At 40.4% G+C, this 25,491-nt stretch overlaps 1 protein-coding gene across 1 annotated transcript in view; it reads right to left on the bottom strand.

Moving 5' to 3' along the window:
- Positions 1 to 10,822: 10,822 nt before the first annotated feature.
- The window catches only part of LOC147032417 (uncharacterized), a 19,879-nt gene continuing 5,210 nt past the window's right edge, over positions 10,823 to 25,491 (bottom strand). Inside the window, exons 2-3 of the mRNA XM_085870029.1 lie at positions 16,669 to 16,728; positions 10,823 to 13,221 (exon numbers count right to left, since the gene is read on the bottom strand). Coding sequence (XP_085726155.1) covers positions 11,213 to 12,742 — 1,530 coding nt within the window. The 5' untranslated portion in view covers positions 12,743 to 13,221; positions 16,669 to 16,728 and the 3' untranslated portion in view covers positions 10,823 to 11,212. The remainder of the gene's footprint in view (positions 13,222 to 16,668; positions 16,729 to 25,491) is intronic.

Raw genomic sequence — 25,491 nt, 5'->3', positions numbered from 1 at the left:
TGCTCTGAAGCTGAGGTATACCTAATTGGTATAACGTTCCGAGGCCGAATGAGTCCCTCGTTTCTCGCGCTATTTCTGGCTGGAGTGATCCAACAACATAGACGAAACATGTATCCTGGATGGAGACATGTCTGTTCAAGAATTGCACTTCAACTTGCGCAAACCACAATGTAGTATCGGTGGGCCAGAAGGGAGGGAGTTTTACACAAACATCTGCTACCAACGACGGGGAACCTCAGCAGATACACCTTGGTGGATGTCATCATCGAACATAGCTTTGACACAAATGATAACAAGAGATCCTGTCGGGGTCACCAATATAGAAAATCAAGTTATTGCCTTCTACTCACTGCTGAAGGTTGATGACTCCATCCAGTCTGAGCAGTGTCCCATAAGCTGTTAAGCTTGAGTGTGTGTGAAAGCAGTCACAAGTTAAATAAGAAACAAGAAATTGCATATCACCAGTGGACTAATTCGGCGTTGTATCCACAAAATAATATGATCCACTCAGTGATTCTGGTGTCATAAATGGTCAGTGCCCGTGGGAATAAGCTGCTCATTAAAAGGTGTTTGATAGTTCCGCAGTTGACAGGAGCAAAAACCCACTGAGGATAGAGCTGTGATGCGGCACGTGGTATGAAGCTGCGGGTTCAGAGAGCAAAGTGCTCTGGGAGGATAGGGCTGCAAATGTGGTTTCACTCAAGTGAACTCCAGCAAACTTTAGTTTAACTCCAGTAAAACTCAAGTCCGTGAGTCATTTCCGCGACGGTGTTTGTCTCTGGACGTGTCTGGGTGGTGTTTATCGCTGAACGGTGTTTGTCTCTGGATGTGTCCAGGCGATGTTCATCTCTGCATGGTGCATGTCCTTGGGTCGTGTTTTAATTGGTTGAAATGGTGGAAAATTTTGTCGAAGTACTGCTACACCGAGGGTTTTTGGAAGGAGCAACAAGGCGATGCGTTTTACAGCGTCCAAGTACAGTCAAACCTGCCATCACGACCACCTTTACGGAGCGGCCACTTCGGTTTCCCCGGCAGAGAAAACGTTTCTTAAATAACTTGTACAGAACAATCACCTGTCTAATGCAACCAGCGACCACCCAATTTGCTTCCCTTCGTAAACTCAAACCTGTGCACAATATTGTAAGTGATTCCATTGTAAATCGGTAAGTTCAGTCATCTTTCCAAGCAGAAAACAGTTTTCACGCCAAACACGCAGATGGATCTCTACGATCGATACCAGAGTCCAGACTGGGTGATGTAATGTTTAAAGCATCTGCTCCACATCTGCGATTGATACCATACTTGGTGGTGTAATAATTAGAATCCTCTCCATGCCTGGGAGGTCGGTGGTTTTAACCCTGACCGACTCATGCTAAAGACTAAAAATGGTATGTGCTGCTCCCTTGCTCAACGCTCAACATTTAAAAGGATATAGTATGGACGAACAATGCTATGAAGGCAATGACAAACCACCCAGTATAAACAGTGAGAAAAGCACCACCATTGTTGTGACGTCACTGGTATCCTGAACTTCGGTGGCTGTGGTTTTATCTTTTAATAGTCCTGTGTTTTGTCTCTTTTGTATGTCCATATGTGTAAGATGTGTGAATGGCAACTCCATTACGAGCTATATGCCATATTAAAATAAAAAATTGCATATTGATGAACAGCGCTTCAGGGTTCCATGTTTCAGTGCATTTGCGTTTTCTCATTCATCAATTATGTACGATCACCACCATCGTGTGCTCTGATTTGGATTACATTTTCAAACTTCAAATTTGACTCTGTTTTCAGTGTGATAACAAACTCTGAAAGTCGTCCTCTAATTAACGCTGGGCTACGACTTATTTCGTGAATCTCGGGAAGTTATCGCATAATCAGCTGTTGTTGGAGATATATATATATATATATATATATATATATATATATATATATATATATATATATATATATATATATATATATATATATATATATATGTGGTCAAGATTAAGATGATAAGCATAAGACGAGTTGCAGAGTGATCACTGAGACGCTCAACATGCGAGGCCATCACTGCGGAAAGACACAGATCCAGAACAGTGTGAAGAGGAAGAGAGACTGGATGGAAGAGTTTGAGGGTGATGTTCCTCTTGAACGGAAAACATAAATTCGCAAGACAGGAAATGCAGTGATCAATGCATTGCTCTATGAGTGATTTCAGGACTTAACTGTGAGAATGTATCCTGTTTCTGGTCCTTTGCTCCAATAGAAGGCCCTCAAAATCGCCAAGCAGCTCAATGTTCACAACTTCAAGGCATCCAATGGGTGGCTGGCACCTTTCAGGAGGAGACATAACATAGTGTTCGAAAAAATGAGTGGTGAGAGTGATGGCATTGACAGCGGAGGTATGGAAAATCAAGGTTCCTGAACCTTGTGCTGGTTATGACCAACATGACATCTTCAACATGGAGGAGACTGGCCTTTTCTTCAAGGCATCGGTGGTCTTGACACTCCATATCAAAGGTTAAGACTGCTCCAGTGGGAAACGTTCCGAGGTACGTTTGACTGTAATGCTGCATGCCAATGCTCTTGGTGAGAAGGAGAAGCCTCTCATCATTGGAAAGTCCATCAAGCCATGTTGCTTCGGTAAGCTGAAAAGGAAGGACCTCCCTGTGGATTACGATGCTAACAAGAAAGCATGGATGACGAGTAACATCTTTGAACTGTACATGAAGAAAGTTGACCAGAAAATGGGATGCAAGTGCAGGAGGAACTTGATGTTGCTGGACAATGTCCCCTTGCCATCTTCACCTCCAAATGAAGAATGTGGAGCTTCCATTTCTTCCCCCAAACACCACTTCAAAAACAGCCGCTGGATGAAGGGATTATTCAGTCATTGAAGCTGAAGTTCAGGAAGAGAAAGCCGAGTGGCATCTTGCAAAAACTTCAGACTGAAAGAGACTTGATATTCTGCAAATTAATGTTCTGCAAGCCATCTACTGGATCCATCATTCATGGAGGTATGTGGATGAGGAGATCATCCAGAAGTGTTTCAAGAGCTGAAAGACACTATCCAGATGTCTCTCAGCAAACTTGTGGCTGTAGATACTGGAATTGCAACAACATCTGACAATCGGCTGGCAGCTACCATTGAGGATTTGCGGTGCAGGCTGGCTGACAATGATGAGGATAAAGAAATGATGAGCAAAGAGGAGGAGGATGTCACTTTACCTGCAGAGAACAAGATCAAGATCATTCACGAATTTGCTACAAGCCTTGCCGACATGAAGGATTTTGCAGTGAGCAAGGGTTACAGTGCTTTTCTGGAGAGTTGCATGGAGATGGAGGAAAAGGTTGAGGCTGAATTCTTTAAACTCCGCCAAACTTGAAAACAGACGACACTCCTGAACTTCTTCAATAAAGTATAATGCCTCCTGACTGCCAAAATGACACAGAGTGAGATGTGAATTCATCAATTTAAAAAATAATTGAAAGGGTAAATAAAAGTCAACAAGACAGGTTTGCTTACTGTATAGTGGGGCAACTTAACTAAATATAGAATAACAATTGTGCATTTTGTGAGGAAAGCACCAAATTTGGCACACTAGTATCCTAACATATTATGAACAGATTTGGATATTGGGCCATCTCAAAATTTTTGATGGCAGTGGAAAATGGCTGCCACAGCCATCAGCGGCTGAATTTGAGATGGCCCAATATCCAAATCTGTTCATAATATGATAAGCTACTAGTGTGCCAAATTTGGTGCTTTCCGCACAAAATGCACAATTGTTATGCTAAGTTGCCCCACTATATACATTTGGGTTCTTGTGCTTGAATATTGTCACTGTACTGCAGAAAAATGGCAGGCCACAGGTAAAAAAAAAATGGCACCCGCAAACCTGTACAGAAAGACCGCCTGTCTATAAAAGGAACTTTTTCGATTTCCCTTGAGCGGCCGTTCTACACAGGTTTTACTGTAAATAATTTAATTTAAAATAAATAAACGTTTTCAAGGCTTGAGGAAAAAAAAGAAGCTTTTTCCTACGTTTACCGCCGTTGATGCACCATCTTTCACACCACCGTAACACCTTAAATTGGTTCTTCATGCCTGTTGTTTGTGTCTTTTACGACTTCCCGAAAAACAGTAAGTTTCCTGTTTGCAATGATTTTGCAATTTTGTTTGACTGCCACACTGCAAGACAGACTGAAACAATGACCTTACTCCTCTGTGCGCATGCATAATCGGGACGAGATTCCGTACAATTTACCAAATTCCAAGCCAAAGTCCTGCTAAACTGCAGGTTCGTGTTCTGATTCATGTTCCGATTCATGTTCTACAATGTTCAAAAATGTAAAATTCAATGAAATTAAGTAGATCTTCGATCAGAGACTGATGTCTGCAGACAGCCAAACAGACAGACAGAGTGAACCAATTGCTTAATCCTGGTTTGTGCTTCATGCACAAGGTAATTGCACTGTACAGTGTGAGATGCACTATTTTGATATGTGACAGTGATATATTCCAGGATTATGCTTTACTTTCAAACTTCCCCAAATGCAACATTCTCATATGATAGCTCAAAGTGGTGTACTCACCTTTAAGTGCTCAAGTCTGGGTTTGAATCCCGGTCTCACTATAAACTGTCATCCTGGTCCTTCACAGGCAGAGTGTTATGTCAATGATTATACTGTCCTTAAGAACGGATGTTAAGCTGATTGTCTTTTCCACTAACATTCACTTGTTGACGTTAAAGGTGCCATGGTATCTTTTAAAAACAAAAGGACATTATGGGCTGTTTCATTAATTAATTCCAAAGCCCTACACTAAAATATCGAGGGCAAATGAGGCGACAGTGTAGCTATTCTCCCAGAAACTATACAACCAGTATCGTTATGTTCCACTTGTAGGAAAAAGGCCATCACAGATTCTGGACCTCGTACTTCTTATTGAACTGTACACCTAATCTCTTCTCTTCCATTTTTTGTCTTGCAACTCAACCACTACACCCCCAAACTAGTGTTGATTAAGAGGGAGAAAAACACGACTAATGAATTATTAACACACACGATCAAGGAGGCAAATCAAGAGATTTACTGACAGAGCAATTGGAGCGAACTTTTCTTTTCAAAATGCAATGTATTCAAAATGAATTCAATTACCTTGTCACATGCTTGTATAGTTTCCATTGCGAGAAGAACATGAGGAGTAGAGCTATACACAGACAGATGCTGCAAACTCACTACCTCTGGCCTTTCACTAAGGACCATTAAACGTCACTTGGGACGCCAAGTTGTCCTATCGTTTCAGGATGGCCACTGGTTAGTGGTCATATATAGCATGTTTATTTATTCTTAGCTTGTTACCGCTGCCTGAGTTTGTCCAAACTGACACCCCGGTTGGGTTAAGTCATATGCATTATGCATGCTCTGCTTGCATTTTTGCATCATTACATCTTCCAGCCACGGAGCCAAGGCTTCCTGCTTATCATCCTGTTGTTGATGCCAGGGCTGTAGGGCATGTTTTATATCCACTACAGTTTGTGGACAGACTGCAGATATGCTACATAGTGTGTCATCATGGAGGAGGACTGTCCAGATGCAAATCAGAACCCGAAGGGTTTTCCTTACGGTGCTGAGCTTCCTAATTGCATCCATTGAAGTTGTATCTGATACCAATGGTATTGGGCAAAACAAGAAGCAATGTGAATTCGTCAACAAAATTTGTCCCAAGTTTTTCCAAGTGTTTGAAGGCCAGACTTGGTGGAATAATGGTGAGAGCATCCGCTCTGATTCTGGAAAGGCAGTAGTTTGATTCCGACAGTTTGTGGCTGAGACAAAGACTTGAAAATGGTACGTGCTGCTTCCTTACTTGACACTAAGTATTTAGAGGTGAGAGCACAGCCAAACTCCATCAGTTGGCAGCCATGGGGAGGAAGAGATTTCTCCTTATTTGACCTGATGAGTATGGAAAGAAAGGCGACATCATAAATATGTTGCTGCCAGTACCCAGAGTGCCCTGGGAAGTTAGATTATTTCCCACAACCTCACAGGCTGTGTTTGTCTAAAGTTATGTCCAGTGTTGGGTTGTATTTTGTGTTGAAGCTCCCTCATAAGCATAACACCCTGTTAAAAAACAAAATGAACAACTTTTCATAACTTTCTTTACTGGCTTAGCCATTCATATAACTTTATGGCAGAGTTTCATACATTTTCTGATTCACACCGACTTTATTGCAGATGAGTATAACTAGGCTGTATGCAGTACTCCGATAATTGAAAGAAATTACTTTATAAAAATAAAGAGCAGACTGGTGAATGAAAAATAAGTCAGAAAAAGACCAATACAGGAAAGATAAACAAAAGTTTAAAGTTTTTAATGAACCAATCAAGAACATTTCACCCATCTAGTTAGTGTAATTGAAACAGTAGATTAATTTTAATGAAATTGAGTTCATGTCATGAGATTGATTTTTAGACCTATGCCAATAATTTTGTTGAGATGCCTTATTTTACTAAGTAACTGAAAATGATCATATAAGAAAAATTTTGTGGAGACAGGTTGGTAAAGTTGTTTTACATGCTCTGACATCGTTGCCAGTCATCAATATCCATTATGAACTTCATTCTGAAATGTAGTTTTTTTTAATATATAATGTCTTTTTTTATCTTACATTTTTCAACAAAGCTGGTACAAGTGTACTTTGCAGAAAAGCCAAAAGGACATAATTTTAGAAGGCTGGAACTAAAAATCAACTCCATGTAACTTGGCTTTTCGCAGGGGCTAAAAGCATAGCACTGTGTTGGAGAGTAATACCTTGGCCATATTACTGAAAATCCATAACTGCTCAGCAATACCAAGAATCCATGAATGAAAGTAGTAATGAAATGGAGAGATATCCTAAAAAAAGAATGAAATGGAGACTAATCTGTAAAATGGAATTCCATGTTGCAGCATGTGGAGGTGGGAGCATCATGCATGACACATGTGCAGAATGAAGATAAGGGATTGAAGAAGCCAGTATCATGTCATGCAGGAAACAATGAAGCAGGGACAGCATTATAATAATCTCAGTTCCGATCATCAATTTGGATTTCCGACCATCAATTTGGGCAACAACTCCGACCATCAATTTGGATTCGGACCAGGTCACACTACCCGGGACATGCTGCTTCTGCTTTCCCAACAACGGATGGAGGTCTTAAATGCAAGGTATGAGATCAGAGCCATCTCCATAGACATATCGCTTGCTTTCGATATGGTCTGGGATTCTGCCCTGCTCACCAAACTCTCCTCCAATGGTATCTAAGGCAATCTCCACTCATGGCTCACGGACTTTCTCTCCCTCTCGCAGTCAACACGTGGCTCTTAATGGAATCCTCTCATCTCCTGTTCCTGTGCAGGCTGGAGTTCCTCAAGGCAGTGTATTGAGCCCTGTTCTTTTTCTGGTTTTCATCAACGATCTCTCCGACTCTCTGGAAAATCCTCTTTATCTCTTTGCTGATGGCTCCACCCTCTGCCATACCATCTCTCATCCCTCTGATTGGTAGCCTGCAGACTTTTCACTCTTTGCAGACCTGGATAAAATCACAAGCTGGTCAAATGCTTAGAACATGTCTTTCAATCCTGACAAATCTCACACTCTCACTATGTCTCTCCAAAATGACCATCTGGAATCCTCATCTACTTTCTCAACAATCCTCTTCAAGAAGTCCTTTCAGTCAAGCATTGGGCCTCGCTATCTTCCACGATCTTTCCTGGGAAAGCCACATCTCCAAGCTGGCCTCCAAAGCCAGTCACCAACTGGGCATCTTCTGTCATGCAAAGTCCTTCCTTGGCACACCTAGGCTTCTAACCACTTAAAAAGCCTTCATCCGCAGCCTGATGGAGTACTGCTCTCCCATCTGGGGTGGGTGCTCCTGCCTCACACCTAGCTCAAATTCACGCTGTGGAAACCAAGGCTTTTAGGATCATTGGTATCTCCCGCGATGAAGTCGAGTCTTTGGGTTTCTCACTCTCTCATTGCAGGCAGGTTGGTGGTCTTTCTGTCTTCTACCATCTCCTCTCTGGTCTTCCCCCCCTCCCACCCCCCAACCTTCCGCAGGGCGTTTAAGGTCCACCAAATACCCCCTTCTGATGAAATTGCAAAATTGAAGAATCACTGCTCACCTTCGTCCTTTCATTCCTCTTTTTTTCCAACTGCCTCTGGAACAAACTCCTACACTCTCTTCAATCCCACTCCTTCCTCCAGGTCTTCAAAATAGCTGTTCATCACCATCTCATGTCTTCCCCCATCCAAAATCTTGATCTTTTCTACTGCCGTTAGTCCACCCCAATCCCACCTCTTTCAAATTCCCTGTTTTCCTTCCTAAAAGTCCCTGTAGTCTCCATCTTGTTTACCCGGTGTACCCCACCCCATCCACCTCCCTTCCACAGATCTCCTATTGTCTCTGTTCTCCACTAATTTGTGCTTCCCTCTCCCACCCCTCGTCTCTTGCCTTGTTATATGTTATGTATGTTAGCTCGTACACGAGCGTCGACATAGAATACAAAAAACCCCATTATTTCCCATGAAGCCTTGCAGTGTTTGCCTGTCAATAGTTCTGAACTCAGCTACCCATGAGACCTTGTGTGTGGTGTACCAATAAGCTGGTGTTCATCTGTCAATAGTGATTGCTTTTGGTTTGATAAGCTATGCAAGTAAAGATTGGAAGGGTAAGCAACAGTCCAATGCAAAAAAAGCAATTTGGAACGAGTGAACAAAGCCACAGAAATGAGTGAATAAAGCAATCGGAGAAGTATGGGGCACAAAGCCGAGGCGATTCAATATTAATATATTGAATAATGTGTGATAATTAATTCGGGAATTGAACCAGGACTAAATATTTCAAATTCAAGCACATGCACAATTTATCGTTATTATCTGTGTTATAAGATGGAACCAACATAATAATTATTACCTCTGCCACCGAAGATGGGAGGAGGTTATGTTTTCACCTCTGTCTGTTTGTTTGTCTGTCTGTTTGTATGTGAGCACGATATTTCAAAAAGCTATGGAGGGGTTCGGACAAAACTTGGAGGACAGGTTGGGTGTGTGACAAGGACGAACTGATTCGATTTTGGTGAAGGTCCAGATCCAGATCTGGATACAGACAAACAAGAAAAAGATGTTGTGTAGAACACGACACTTGCAAAATCCATGGAACAGATTTGAACTCAAAAATAATCGGTGGTTGAATTCAATGACCAAATATGCAACTCCTGTTCAAATTTCAAGTCAATGGGATGAAAAATTGTCAATTTTAGAAATTTGGCTTATGTTGACCTCAAAAAAAATTGGTGGTTGAATTCAGTGACCTGATGTGGAAATCCTCTTCAAATTCAAAGTCAATGGGATGAAAATTGAGGATTTTAGAAGTACCACCTTGGTTGTTGACCTTAGGCCTATGTTGATCTTTTGGCCTATGGTGACATCAAAAATAATAGGTGGTTGAATTCAGTGTCCTGATCTGTAAATCATTTTCAAATTTCAAGTCAATCACATGAAAATTGAGGATTTTTGAAAATTTGGCCCAAATTGGCCTTTTGGCCTATTTTGACCTATGTTTACCTCAAAATTAATGTAGTTGAATTCAGCGAGTAGATATGCGAATGCTCTTCAAATTTCAAGTCAGTCGGATTAAAATTGAGGATTTTAGAAATTTGGTCTATGTTGACCTTTTGGCTTATGGTAACCTCAAAACAAATAGGTGGTTAAATTCAGTGACCTGATCTGCAAATGATCTTCAAATTTCAAGTAAATAGAATGATAAGTGAAAATTTTAGAAAATTTGGCCCAAATTGGCCTTTTGACCGATGATGATCTCAAAAATAATTGGTGGTTGAATTCAGCGCTTTTTTATGCAAATGGTCTTTAAATTTCAACTCAATCGGATGAAAATTGAGGATTTTAGAAATACCATCTTAGTTGTTGACCTTGGGCCTATGTTGACCTTTTGGTCTATGTTGACCTCAAAAATAATTGGTGGTTGAATTCAGTGACGAGATATGCGAATGCTCTTCAAATTTCAAGTCAATTGGAATTAAAATTGAGGATTTTAGAAATTTGGTCTATGTTGACCTTTTGGCTTATGGTAACCTCAAAACAAATAGGTGGTTAAATTCAGTGACCTGATCTGCAAATGCTCTTCAAATTTCAAGTCAATAGAATTATAAGTGAAGTTTTTAGAAAATTTGCCCCAAATTGGCGTTTTGACCGATGATGATCTCAAAAATAATTGGTGGTTGAATTCAGTGCCTTTAAATGCAAATGGTCTTCAAATTTCAACTCAATCGGATGAAAATTGAGGATTTTAGAAATACCACCTTAGTTGTTGACCTTGGACCTATGTTGACCTCAAAAATAATTGGCTGGTTGAATTCAGTGACTTGAAATATAAATATTCAAATTTCAAGTCAATCGGATGGAAATTGAGGATTTTAGAAATCTCACCTAAGTTGTTGACCTTTTGCCAATATTGATCTTTTGACCTTTTGACCTCAAAAACAATAAGCTTCTTCCTTATAACAAACTTTACTAGTGCAGTGGTTCAGGGGCCAAATTTTTGTCATACCTTGCACAACAATAGAACAAGACAAAATAGGTATCATTTTGTTCCTTAGAATATCTGCTTAAGGAAAAGTGATGTTGTACTCGTGAAATCTCCTGCTGACATGACATATTAACCCCTTGCATCCGGAAACATTGAAAATATGGAAATAGAAGAAAATATAAGAAATTTATTTCCCGCATAGGTTTTTATTCCAACTGAATGGTAGAAACACTCAAAAAAAACACTCACATATATGCTGTTCTGATGTACTTGAGCAACTGTTTTTGTGCTATGAACTATGTTAATCCTTTAAGCCCCCCCCCCCCCATTCCAGCACTTTACCCTCAAGCCTTGAACACAGCTTTGATTTACTGTTCCAGCAGAGCCGATAATTTTGTCATAGCATGTTGTCAGGTACTTCACACAGGAATTGTATGTTCCAAATGATACATAATCAAGATTACAAGTGAATTTAACTCTTTATGTACCGTGAAATACGTTAAGCGTTATCAAGACAACATGAGATAGTCCATTTTTCAGGATCGGAAATCACTGTCAGGTTTGGGACAACCTTTCACTTTCTCTCCAGGGCTTTGCCTTTTACCACAATGGGATTAGTACATTATTCACTTACAGATCAACTTGCATAATTAATGGTCCTATATTCAGGCTTAATATCCTTCAGTACAAAAGAAGAATGATTACCAGCACCCAAATCACCAGAAAAGGGATCTTTGGTATCTCCACCATCTGTTTCACCTTCCATCTCCTCTGGCTTCCTGTTGAATGGATTACTGCAGTCTGACCTACAGGAGCAGATCTGTATGCACTCTAGACCTGTTTGCAAGCATTGGCATTTCAGACCTTCACAGTTCTTGTCCGTACAATGCAAATGTGTAACATCCCTTACTTCAGCAGGAGCAGATTCATTCATGTAGAAGACAGGTCGAAGTCCATTCGCATTGTCCATATGCCATCCATGACCGACAGGACCCTCAATTTCTGGCCGAGCAATATTACTCTGACACCATATCATGGTCTGATATCGGGCACGAAGGGAGTGTTGCTTGTAGGCGTCTTCCATGGGAGGCAGTTGCGAGGCTGGTTTGTCTGTTGTAGTGGCAAGGTGATAGCGCAAATCATTCAATGATGCTTGTTTTTTTGCTTTCTTTCTATTCATTAGCAAGGCAAAGTCCATTGCAGATGATGTGAATGACTCTTCATCCTGGAGGTTCCCTAAACCTTGCAGTGCTTCGGCATTTTCCATGAGGACTGAATAGGCAGTCTTCTTTCCCATCCGGTACATGGGAGATGTACTGTCACAACCAGACAGTGCATGGACTGCGGGTACAGTGCAAAGTCCCAGGGAGAATGTGATAGGTGTCCCAGTCTTACATCCCAGCGAAATCAAGTTATGGAAAATTGCAAGGACTTTGAAATCAATCTTGCTCAAATCTGCGACTGATTCAAATGTGACTGCCCCATCAAAATCCCTTTGGGATGTACACCATGCAATGAAATCATAAAGGGGGTTTGGCACAAAGGCTTTAGCTTCACTCAAGTTGGTCTTCCCACTGGGGTCAAACCCTTCAGACTGGAAAGTAAGATCTGAAATCAAATTGCGAATAATACCAGCAGCCCTGTGCAAAACAACCATGTCATTCTCTGAACTCCGAGCCACCGATTCTAGTTCACATTCACCAACTTCATTGGCATGCACGTGTAACTGCACAACCTGCCGTAGTGCATCCCCAATACTAATGTCACCAGAGCAAACAAGGTCTGATTTCCCAGGTTGTGAAATGAATGAAAGTCTTTCACCAAAATGATTCATCAACTTCATTTTTAAGTTCCTAACTGAAGGCCTGTTACCACTCTCAAGTTCCTTTGAAATGTTAGATAGTTGTTCATGCAGGGTGGACAACGTTGTAATGATCGGTTGAGTAGTCGACAGGACAGTGGATTCCATCTCCTTACAAAGACGATTGAAAGCTACGTCATCATCAGGCTGTTCATGAGCGTTTTGAAGCTTTGATGTTGTAGTCACTGATGTAATGCGAGTAACAGGAGCGATGGTACTTTGCATCCATTGCGAAGAGGTCAGGGTATGCCAGCATGCGCATCTTGATTTCTTCATCGTTACGTTCAATTGCGGCATCGAGAACATGACGCCGCGTTGATTCACCAGTACCAACTGCTATTTCCGTCAACTTCTCCTTCCGCTCAAATGATGACCCACAGACGAAGCAATCAGTTCTTATATTAAACTTTGAAGTATCCAACCGCCTAAGCCTGGGTAGACCAGGTAGCGTTTCATTCTTGTCATCAGATACAGCTGCGCGTTTTCGAGCATAACAAACGTTCCTCTTTGCGTTGTAGTTAGCTCTGCACTTTTGGTGATATCTGATATTAATGTTTTTATTTAGAATGTCATCAGCAATGGGTGAGAGTCGAGTGAAAACATCATCTTGGCGATTGTTCGCAGCACTGAGAATTGATTTAAGCCCGTCTGTTGTAGGGTTGGCCACAACTGGATTATCACCTCGTACCTTCGTCAAAGAAACCTCACAGAAGATACAGCGGTCTTCATAACTGTTCTTCTTCTTCTTTGCAGGGGGTTCCTCAGCAGGCTCCATTGTGCAAAAGCTGCAAAATAAAATGGGGGGACTATTCAAGACCATGTACGAAAGCTGTCCCATCCCAACATTTTTTTCCTTGTACATTTACAGTGCGGTACATTTATCAATAAATTAGCGGGTTGCCGTAACATGCAGTTACTGCTATTCACAACAGATGTCTCTACTGAGGTGATCAGAAATTATCAGTATATGGGTATTGTTTTTAAACAGATAAGGAAAAGGGGAAAGGTAATTCACAATCAGCAAACTTGTACCCTGGCCTTGGCCCCAAAGGGGTTAAGTACCGGTAGCCAAAGAGTCTTGAAGTGTGCATGTTATTCTGACTCAATTGGCATACCATAGAATGAAAGTGAAAGTACATGAATGTCAAAACCATGCTTTTTTTCAAAAACATCATTCCACTTTCTCCTCATTTGAAATGTTGTATAGAGATTTACCTTTGCCTCCCCTTTGTTCTTGAGAACAGGAAATCCTACTTTGGAAGACAATTCATTGCCATTGTTGACTGTTTAGTCATGAATGGTTTCAACTCATTATTTTTCAAAATAATGAAAGCTGGTAGTGACATCTATACCCAGGCTTGGTCATCTATCATATTCTATAGGAGGCAACTTCAACAAAAAATCAAGGAATCTCAGAAGATGAAAACTATAATAAAAAAAAGCTTCTCGTAATAGGGGCTGAAGGGTCAACGCAGAGTTTTTATACCCTTGTAATTCTACATTTGGATGGAAATGGCTTCAAAATATTAAGAATCAAAAGGAAATGGTCTAAAACAACACTTTTTTTTTAAACATGGATAGAGAAAATCCGAACACAAGCGACAAACTTTTCATGAATTTTTCATGTTTTTCATGTATGCCACAAGTAAGGGGTTAATACGCCATGTCAGCAGGAGATTTCACGAGTACAACATCATTTTTCTTAAAGCAGACATCCAAATGAACAAAATGATACCTATTTTGTCTTGTTCTAAAGTTGTGCAAGCTATCTCCATTTTTGGGGCCCTTTTTGGAACTCTGCCACTACACTATACCATGTGGTGAAGTTTCGTGAAGATCGGTTTTAAATTGTGACCTGTAGGTGACAGACAGACAAGCAGACAGAATAACAAAATCGACTGTCCAATATACTTGAAAAAATATTGGTTTTTGCAACAAACAAACGGACAAAGACAAACAGACTCAAATGCAATACCCTCTCCTCTATGAGGGTAATTACCAGCCATTATGTAATCTGTGTATACAGTCTGATTATGTTAGGTATAAAGTGAAAAACTGAAAAAAAAATTGTTGTGGTAAGTTAAAGCCAAATGGGTGAAACGTCTGATAAAATTAACTCACGGAGAAAATATTATTTTAAACATCCTTATAATGTCTTATGAGGTAGAATCACAAGAAAGTCACTTAAACGACTGAGTATAATGTAATGACAGAATAAACAAAGGTGATATCTAAGAAAAAAATTTTTAATGTCATTTTATTCATGAGTTACCTCAAAATGACTTCTGGAAAAAAATATAAAGAAAGGCTTCCTGTCTCTTGTGATTTCAAAACAGCAAAGCTATTCTGAAGTGAAGATAATCATCCTGGATATATTCACCTTGGTTTGTTTACGGTGTCTCCTGAAGCTATAATTTGTGACACATCTGTTAATGAAGTTATTTTTTACACGAGTTTGCACTTTAGCCTGCACACGTTTTTATCCATGATTTCCTTTTTTCATGGATATCATTCTTCATTCCCCCACCAGTGCTTACATTTTCCTTTTATGAATCAAGGAATCCTCATTTTCTTACCTTTTGTTTCCTCTTTGGAATGTTCTATTCCCCAATGTCATGTTTGTCCCCTTCCATTCATTCCATTGATTCCACCTTTATATTTGTGGTCATTCTTCACTGAATGGTATCTCACATCTTATTCCTTTTATATCCATCTCTTCATTTTACTCTTTTCATCTCTATTTATCATCTTCTTCAGTTTTCTTCATTATTATTATTATTATTATCAAGCTTCATTGTTATCAAATCTTCATTTTTTGCTTTATCTCCTTCTTTCAAAATATTTCAACAAATTACACTCCTCCAAGCACTGGTTGTTTACTCCAGACATTAAATTAATGCTCCGCAATGAATGCACTCAATAATTCCACAAATATCCACTGTGCTCACTGCCTTCAGAGAAATGGACATGAGATAATGGAATGCAGTGAAATGTTCATGACCTTACAAGTCTGCAGCATGTGTTACATAACTCTAGTACCTCCACTCAACCCACAATTACTTTCATCATTTGACTGACTTTGTCTGGTCTACATGTGGTACCATTACTCAGTAGTTGACATTTAAATGTCTCAGAAGAAGTTATAAGGAGTACTAAAATGCTGCTTATTAAAAGCAGTGCACTCAAACAACTGCAACGGAATAAAAAAATATTGTGAGTTCAGAGAACACCTTACCCCCACACAATCTTGAGAAAAAGGACACGGGAACAGCTCAGAAGGGTCTTTTAAATTATTGCTTTGCTTTTCCGAGCAAAAGTTCATACTGTTCAAGTATATAATTCAGTTGAAGTTAAATAAAGGTTTGAAAGAATGCAGGAGAAAATAAAACTTTTTTCGGAAGTTTACCACCATTGATGCACTGTCTTTTACACGTTAAATTGGTTATTTGTGCCTGTTGTTTGCGACCTTTATGATGTCTCTAAAAATACAAGTTTCCTGTTTGGAATGTTTTTCAATTATATTTGACTGCCAGACAGGCAGACAAACTAAAACAATTACCTTACTCCTCTCTGCGTATGTGTGCTTAGGATGACATTCCGTACAATTTGCCAAATTCAGAGCCAGGGTACTGCTAAAACTGCAGGTTTGTTCCAATTTATGTTCCCATTCGTGTTCTGCAGTGTTCAAGATATAACATTCAATTGAAATTAAATTGTTCATTGATCATAGACTGACGTCATACAGACAAAGTGAAGCAATTGCTTCACCCCGCTTTTCGCTTTGTCCGCAGAGTAATAAGCACAAGTATTGCTCACATATGTGGACATAGCTTTCACATGTTCCTTCCACTTTGGATGCTATTGTGTGGAACATGACCATTTTTCATCAAGAGGCTTAAGCACAGAGCATGTGCCTCTCCCAACACAAACACTTTGTCCAACTCGTCTTCTGGTGCATATCATCTGTTATTGAATGTGCTATACTGATTGGATCCTGTGTTGTTATGTTAATCTCCTCAATGTAAATTTGATTTGCTGACTGAAAATGGCTGTAAAATTGAATTATGATGTTGATGCAATGCACCCCCCTTTGCGTGTACAAATAAATATGGAGGAGAGTTGATATTGACACTAACTTGCTTGGGACTGTTAGCAAACTCATCAATATGCCCGAGACTGTTGGCAATCAAACTCACCAAGGTGAACCAGACACTTGGACTAATAAAACGTACCTTCACGACCTTGGATGATAATACATCGAAATTGCTGTTCAAGTCTCTGGTATGACCCATCTTGTGGTACAGCAAGTTCACATGGTGTTCCAGATATGCAGCAGACAGCAACAAATTGGAGAAGGCACAGAGAGGGGTGACCAAATTAGTCCCGATCATACATAGTCTACCCTACCAAGAAAGTCTGACACACCTGAACATGTATTCTAAGTTACACATGCAGACAAGGTGGCAATATATGTTTTCTGGATCATAAAAGGACTGGACCGCATCAACCCCCACCACTTCTTCACACCTGCAATTACCAACTCCATGAGAAGTCACCCCATGAAAGTGTTCAAGGCCAGATGTCGACTACTTCTCAGAATAAGTTCTTCATTAAAGATTGATTGATTATTGTAACAGCCTCCCAACTTTCCTGGTGGAATCCACATCTGTAACAACCTTTAAAAATAACTTGGACAAATCTTTGTAAAGTGATATCTTCACCCAACACTGCCTGCGTTTTTTCATGGTTCAAAACCATCATGTACCAACCAATGCAAACCAAGCAATACCGAAGTGTACACTGGCATTCACCACAAGATATCATCCTCCTATCCCATAAAATGATGATTATTATGATGAAGATGAATATGTGTAGCCTTGCTTAGGCATGTGTTTAAGCTGGTGATACAATACAAAAATGCAAATAGCTATGATTTCACCTGTTGTGAAAATGATGCCAAGAAGATTTTGATTTTAGAGCCATTAGGTCCCAGGTTGAGCCACATGGTGACATTTCCCATTTTTCTCACTCTTTCTTCATGTCTTTCTTCCTGTCGTTCGATTTATGTCAGTTATAACCTGTTCAAATTTGTTTGAAATGACTTCATTTTAATTAAAGCTTCCTCATTGAGAAATCTACCTTGCAAGTTTGGTGAAATAGAAATAGTATTAGATTGTGCTGGGTTACCTGATTGATGTTTATTTTTTTTTTTAATTTAAGTTTTTGGTAATTGTGTAAGAAAAAAATGCCCCCTTGAAGAAGTATTTCTTTTAATCCATACCAACATGCAAAAAGAGCTTCAAGTCAAAAACGATGTCTGTAAATTACATTTCACTTAATCTATATTTCACTCAACCATGGTGTGACTGAAACTTGTGTTTTATAATATACTTGTGTGGATCGGCTCGCTACGCTCGCCTTTCAAGCTTCTGGGTCTCACTATCTGCCATGATCTTTCCTGGGAAAGTCACATTTCCAACCTGGCCTCCAAAGCCAGTCGCCGACTGGGAATCTTCCGTTGTGCAAAGTCCTTCCTCGGCCCACCTGAGCTCCTGACCACATACAAAGCTTTCGTCCGCAACCTGATGGAGTACTGCTCTCCCCTCTGGAGTGGTGCTCCTGCCTCCCACCTTTCTCGGCTTCACACTGTGGAAACCAAAGCATTTCGGATCATTGGCATCTCCGCAATGAGGCTGAGTCCTTGGGCCTCTCACTTTCTCACCGCAGGTAGGTCGGTGGTCTTTCTCTCTTCTACCGTCTCCTCTCCGGTCTCGCCCCTCCCTGCTCTGTCTGCGATTTGTCCCCACCATATTTCCGCAGGACGCTCAAGGTCCACCAACAACCCCCTTCAGGTAATACTACCAAGATCACGAATCACTGCTCACCTTCAGTCTTTCATTCCTCTTTTTTTCCCCACCTTTGGAATAAACTCCCTCACTCTCTTCAATCCCATTCTTCCCTCCAGGCATTCAAAACAGCTGTTCACCACCACCCCCACCCAAATCCTCGATCTTGTCTACCCCCGTTAATCCACCCCAAACCCACCTCCTTCAAATTCCCTGCTTTCCTTCCTGAAAGTCCCTGTAATGTCCATCTTGTATACCCCATGTTCCCCACCCTATCCCTCCCCCTTCCACAGATCTCTTCATGTCTCTGCTCCCCACTCATTTGTCCTTCCCACTCCCGCCCTTCTTGTCTCATGCCCCCCCCCCTTGCTGTGTGTTGTGTGTTAGCTCTCATACGAGCCTCGACAAGGTGTACAAAAAAATACAGTGCTGGATAACACATTTCAATCCAGTGCTGGACAAACCATTTCAATCCAGTGCTGGACAACACATTTCAATCCAGTGCTGGACAACACATTTCAATCCAGTGCTGGACAAAACATTTTATTCCAGTGCTGGACAAACCATTTCAATCCAGTGCTGGACAAAACATTTTATTCCAGTGCTGGACAAACCATTTCAATCCAGTGCTGGACAACACATTTCAATCCAGTGCTGGACAAAACATTTTATTCCAGTGCTGGACAAACCATTTCAATCCAGTGCTGGACAAAACATTTTATTCCAGTGCTGGACAAAACATTTCAATCCAGTGCTGGACAAAACATCTCAATCCAGTGCTGGACAAAACATTTCAATCCAGTGCTGGACAACACATTTCAATCCAGTGCTGGACAACACATTTCAATCCAGTGCTGAACAAGACATTTCAATCCAGTGCTGGACAACACATTTCAATCCAGTGCTGGACAAAACATTTAAAAATAAGTTGTGACAAGGTCGTATCGCTATCGCTTATGCATTGGAGAACTTTTGAGGATGCCATATGGTTTGATAAAAGTTGGAAAGTAATGATACACCTGATACTGAACTATGATGTTTGTCCCGATCGTCCATTGCCTGTAATTTAATGACTCGGTTTACTCAATTTTTTGGACTTTTTATTCATCATCGTTTTGCATTTATTTTCATATTTTAACTGAACAACTGCCCTTATTTTACTTTTAGAATAATCTGTTAAGCTACAGACTTTCCAATTAGTTCTTGTAATTGATTAGACTGAACTTTGCACAAGGTTTAATGAGCATTCCACCCTCCGGCTGTTTAGCTCTTTGTAGAGTGAATTTTCTGGAATGAAATTTCTATTTTTAATGATGAGCCATGATTTCTATTATGACAGTAGTTAAGTTTAACGGATTTATCTCTTCCTTACACTTCACTCTGAAATCAAAAAATAATTTTTGAGAGAAGAGCAATTGGTGGGGGTATTGTTAATGTTATAAAATTGTAAATTATCACATCACTTGGAAGAAGGCTATCTGATTGGTCCAATAATGTTTGAAAGTGTATATTTAATCATTCATTCACTTTAAGGATGTCGGTGGTATTACAGGCAGTAGGTGCAAATCCACGATTTTGGGGAAGGGGAGGTGCAAAAATTTACATTGCACTGAAAAATATAACTTCACTGAGCAGAGCGAGGAAAACATTTTTTGTGGGTGTTTCTTTTTGTCATAAATTCCAAGGACTATTCTAAATATTGACAAAGGATGCTCTAATACATTTGAAAAAAGTACTCCAATGAAAAAACTTTTGCTCAAAACTTAACATTCATTTTAATTATTGTCTCATAGAAATCCAATTGAATGAAAAGCAGACATCACATTTAATGAAACAAATGATGTAATGATCAAAACAAATCATTGTCTCTGACGTATTGAACAAGTTTTGACATGGAAGTGACCTTCAGAATTATGGTTTTGCCATCAGCTGAACATTTGTCTTCATCATTTCCACTATGTGAATCACTTACAACAAAGATTTCTTCTACAACACATTAAATACCTATTGTATGCCCTGGAGAATTTCGCACGGTCAAAAAGCATGTTCTTGAGTCTTGAAAGCACAGACCGAGTGTGGAATTCAAACAGAATGATAAGGATTCTGGATTTTCTGACACTTGGGATACCATTATACTTCTTGGTTCATGGATGTTTGGAAGAAAAGAAGCATCTCTGATGACAAATTATTCCGGCAATTCGTTAATCATCAAGTACCAACCATGGGAACAAACTGGATGGGACAAATCAGTTCCTTGTTGAACGCTGCAGTCAACATCAGCTGTGGTCTGAGGAATATCAGTGATCCCACATTTCGAGACCACATTTCAGTTATATACGCCTTCATACATATGAAAAAAATTCGCCTTTAACGGGAGTGCCTGCCGAGTGTGCCACACCAACCCCCCCCCCCCAATCCCCCCATGGTCTGCATTTCATGCTCATCTCAAGTTCCTCGAATAAGTTGAGACACTTTCTCTTTAAAATTTGGACATCAGCTGAAGCGTCAATCGTTTCATCCCATTCCACTATTCATGGGACTAAAAAATGACTTCACTATCATTTGACGAGTTGGTAACTCACACTTGATCCAAATGTTTGACATCCAAAACATGGCAGTATAAAAATGTGAGATCCGAAACATGCCAGTTTAAAAGTTTGAGATATTAAACATGCCTGTTTAAAAGTTTGAGATATGAAACATGCAGTTTAAAAGTTTGAGATTCGAAACATGCAAGTTTAAAAGTTTAAGATATGAAACATGCCAGTTTAAAAGTTTGACATCCAAAACATGCCAGCTTAAATGTTTGAGATCTGAAACATGTCAGTTTAAAAGTTTGAGATCCGAAACATGCCAGTTTAAAAGTTTGAGATCCGAAACATGCCAGTTTAAAAGTTTGACATCCAAAACATGCCAGTTTAAAAGTTTGAGATCCAAAACATGCCAGTTTAAAAGTTTGTGATCCGAAACATGCCAGTTTAAAATTTGACATCCAAAACATGCCAGTTTAAAAGTTTGAGATATGAAACATGCCAGTTTAAAAGTTTGAGATATGAAACATTCCAGTTTAAAAGTTTAAGATCCGAAACATGCCAGTTTAAAAGGTTAAGATCCAAAACATGCCAGTTTAAAAGTTTGAGATATGAAACATTCCAGTTTAAAAGTTTGAGACATGAAACATTCCAGTTTAAAAGTTTGAGATCCAAAACATGCCAGTTTAAAAGGTTGAGATCCAAAGCATGCCATTTTAAAAGTTTGAGATATGAAACATGCCAGTTTAAAAGGTTGAGATCCAAAACATGCCAGTTTTAAAGTTTGAGATATGAAACATGCCAGTTTAAAAGGTTGAGATCCAAAACATGCCAGTTTAAAAGTTTGAGAAATGAAACATTCCAGTTTAAAAGTTTGAGATCCGAAACATGCCAGTTTAAAAGGTTGAGATCCAAAACATGCCAGTTTAAAAGTTTGAGATGTGAAACATGCCAGTTTAAAAGTTTGAGATATGAAACATTCCAGTTTAAAAGTTTGAGATCTGAAACATGCCAGTTTAAAAGGTTGAGATCCAAAACATGCCAGTTTAAAAGTTTGAGATCCGAAACATGCCAGTTTAAAAGGTTGAGATCCAAAACATGCCAGTTTAAAAGTTTGAGATGTGAAACATGCCAGTTCAAAAGTTTGAGATATGAAACATTCCAGTTTAAAAGTTTGAGATCCGAAACATGCCAGTTTAAAAGTTTGAGATCCGAAACGTGCCAGTTTAAAAGTTTGAGAAATGAAACATGTCAGTTTAAAAGTTTGCGATCCGAAACATGCCAGTTTAAAAGTTTGCGATCCGAAACGTGCCAGTTTAAAAGTTTGAGATCCGAAACATGCCAGTTTAAAAATTTGAGATCCGAAACATGCCAGTTTAGAAGTTTGAGATACTAGTGCATGCCCGTAGGTGCGTGCCCGTACGTGCGTGGTCGTACGTGCAAACAAAACAAAACAAAAAAATTTCAAACCGCGTGCCAGAAACAACAACCGCACAGGCCGTTCCTTCGCTCTCACGTGGCCGTACGTGCATGCCCGAACCCGTTTCTTCTGCACGGCGCCTTGCCTTGCGTCCAGTGTTGTCTGCCAAGCGAGCAGTTCATTCTTCATCCGTTTCTTCTGCACAACGCCTTGCCTCGCGTTCAATGTTGTCTGCGAAGCGAGCAATTCCTTCTTCATCCGTTTCAGCTGCACGGCACCTTGCCTCGCGTTCAATGTTGTCTGCCAAGCGAGCAGTTCGTTCTTCATCCGTTTCTTCTGCACGACGCCTTGTCTCGCGTTCAATGTTGTCTGCTAAGCAAGCAGTTCGTTCTTCATCCATTTCTTCTGCACGGCGCCTTGCCTCACGTCCAGTGTTGTCTGCCAAACGAGCAGTTCGTTATTCATCCATTTCTTCTGCACGACGCCTTGCCTCACGTTCAATGTTGTCTGCTAAGCGAGCAGTTCGTTCTTCATCCGTTTCAGCTGCACAACGCCTTGCCTCGCGTCCAGTGTTGTCTGCCAAGCGAGCAGCTCGTGCTTCGTTAGATTCCATTGCACGTGCATGACACGCAGCTTCGTTCCTTCGCTGTCGTAAACGATGACTGGATCGGGGCATTGTGTTTAAGAAAATCGAGAAAGAAATCGAGAAAGAAAGAATACAGTAAGTCGATAAATCGAGAAAAAAATCGAGAAAGAATACAGTACTCGTCACTATCCGGAAGTCCGGAAGTTAAGTCCTCACTGTCGGGAAGTTCGCATATCGCAGTTACGATTATTCGCAATTTAGTTTTAATGGCCAATTATTCAATTAGCGCCAACGTATTTTGCCTTTTCACAATGTCATCGCAAAGAAAAACACAAAGAGAAGAGAAGAGAAAAAATAAACCTTCGTGCAAAAAAAAAAAAAGATTACTTCCTACTTCGGAGCATACCAGCTCATTCTGATGTTACCGAAATTTATGCACCGTCTGATAGGAAAACGATCATAACTTGGGGCATTGTGTTTATCTATAAATGCGCATAAGAAATCGAGAAATTATTAGAAAACACAGTCATTATTATCCGGAAGTCCATACGTTGTAACCTGTAATGGGGAACACGGCTGAGGTTCCCTTCCCCCATCGGCCACGCCTACGCAGCAACGTGTCTTGTCATTGGTTGGTAAATAAATGGCCGTAACTTGGGAACCACTTGTCCGATTAATATCAAACCTTGAAAAGGCACATCCTCAGGTCCCCAGAAATATATCTGGCAAGTTTCAATTAGATCGGACCGGTGGTTGTCGAGAAACAGCAGTCACAGACACACACACACATACACACACACACACACACACACACACACACACACACACACACACACACACACACACAAACACAGACACACACACAGACAGACACACACACACACACACACACACACACACACACAGACACACACACAGATTGCTGGAATTATAGATCGATGAAACATTCCAGTTTAAAAGTTTGAGATCCGAAACAATCCAGTTTAAAAGGTTGAGATCCAAAACATGCCAGTTTAAAAGTTTGAGATCCGAAACATGCCAGTTTAAAAGTTTGAGATCCGAAACATGCCAGTTTAAAAGTTTGAGATCTGAAACATGCCAGTTTAAAAGTTTGAGATCCGAAACATGTCAGTTTAAAAGTTTGAGATCCGAAACATGTCAGTTTAAAAGTTTGAGATCCGAAACATAGCAGTTTAAAAGTTTGAGATCCAAAACATGCCAGTTTAAAAGTTTGCGATCTGATACATGCCAGTTTAAAAGTTTGCGATCCGAAACATGCCAGTTTAAAAGTTTGCGATCTGATCCATGCCAGTTTAAAAGTTTGCGATCTGATACATGCCAGTTTAAAAGTTTGCGATCCGAAACATGCCAATTTAAAAGTTTGAGATCCGAAACATGCCAGTTGAAAAGTTTGAGATCCGAAACATGTCAGTTTAAAAGTTTGAGATCCGAAACATGCCAGTTTAAAAGTTTGAGATCCGAAACATGCCAGTTTAAAAGTTTGCGATCTGATACATGCCAGTTTAAAAGTTTGAGATCCGAAACATGCCAGTTTAAAAGTTTGAGATCCGAAACATGCCAGTTGAAAAGTTTGAGATCCGAAACATGTCAGTTTAAAAGTTTGAGATCCGAAACATGCCAGTTTAAAAGTTTGAGATCCGAAACATGCCAGTTTAAAAGTTTGAGATCCGAAACATGCCAGTTTAAAAGTTTGAGATCCGAAACATGCCAGTTTAAAAGTTTGAGATCCGAAACATGCCAGTTTAAAAGTTTGAGATCCGAAACATGCCAGTTTAAAATTTTGAAATCCGAAACATGCCAGTTTAAAAGTTTGCGATCGGAAACATGACAGTATAAAAGTTTGACATTTATTACTAGCTGCTGAATACGTCACCCCCCCCCCCCCCCAAGCGAGTTACATAATTAAATGTTTCACCAGAGCTGAGGAAAATGTAAGCATCCGCCAACATCCCCCACAAACAATGGGCAGACTACTCACCCTCCCGCAGCTACCCGCAATTCCTGCATGACTACTAATGTGTAATGTGTCCATGGTCTTAATCATTCTTCTCATCCCGCTGCCTTGAGAGGTCTTTCCCCTCTCTTTCCACTCATTTGCTCATTGATCAAACATGGCTCCCAAGAACAAGACCAGTGGCGGAGATGTGTCAACTGCTAGGAAGCAGAAGAAAGTGATGAGCCTGCGTCACAAAGTGGATCTGCTGGACTGGCTGTCAAGAGGACAGAGTGTGGCCTCTGTGGGCAGACTGTACGGAGTAAACAAATCCACTGTTCGCTGTATTCGGAAGAATGAGAATGCGATCCGAGAATGTGTTGCGGCAAGCACTGTACTGAGCACCGAAGTGGTTACCCACATCCAGGATGTCCACATAGAAAGGATGGAGAAGGCTCTCAGTGTATGGATTGAGGACAATGCGCAGAAAAACATGCCCTTAAGTGCACTTCTCATTCACGTAAAGGCAATGTGTATCTACACACATCTGTCTGGCGAGAGTGGAGCTAGCATGAGTGACACGGGTTCAAGCAATGTGGGTCTTGAGCGGCCTCAGTCCATTCCAAGTGAGCAAGGGATGCTTTGACCGCTTCAAGAAGCACTCCAGTCTCTGCAACTTCAAACTGGCAGGTGAGTGTGCCTTCCTGGACCACGAGGT

The sequence above is a fragment of the Eptatretus burgeri genome, chromosome 2 (genome assembly GCF_056783735.1).
Source record: "Eptatretus burgeri isolate ZD-2024b chromosome 2, Ebu_testis_v1, whole genome shotgun sequence".
Lineage (NCBI taxonomy): Eukaryota > Metazoa > Chordata > Myxini > Myxiniformes > Myxinidae > Eptatretus > Eptatretus burgeri.
Note: the sequence above shows the minus strand (reverse complement) of the source record. Positions and strands in the feature narration are given on the sequence as shown.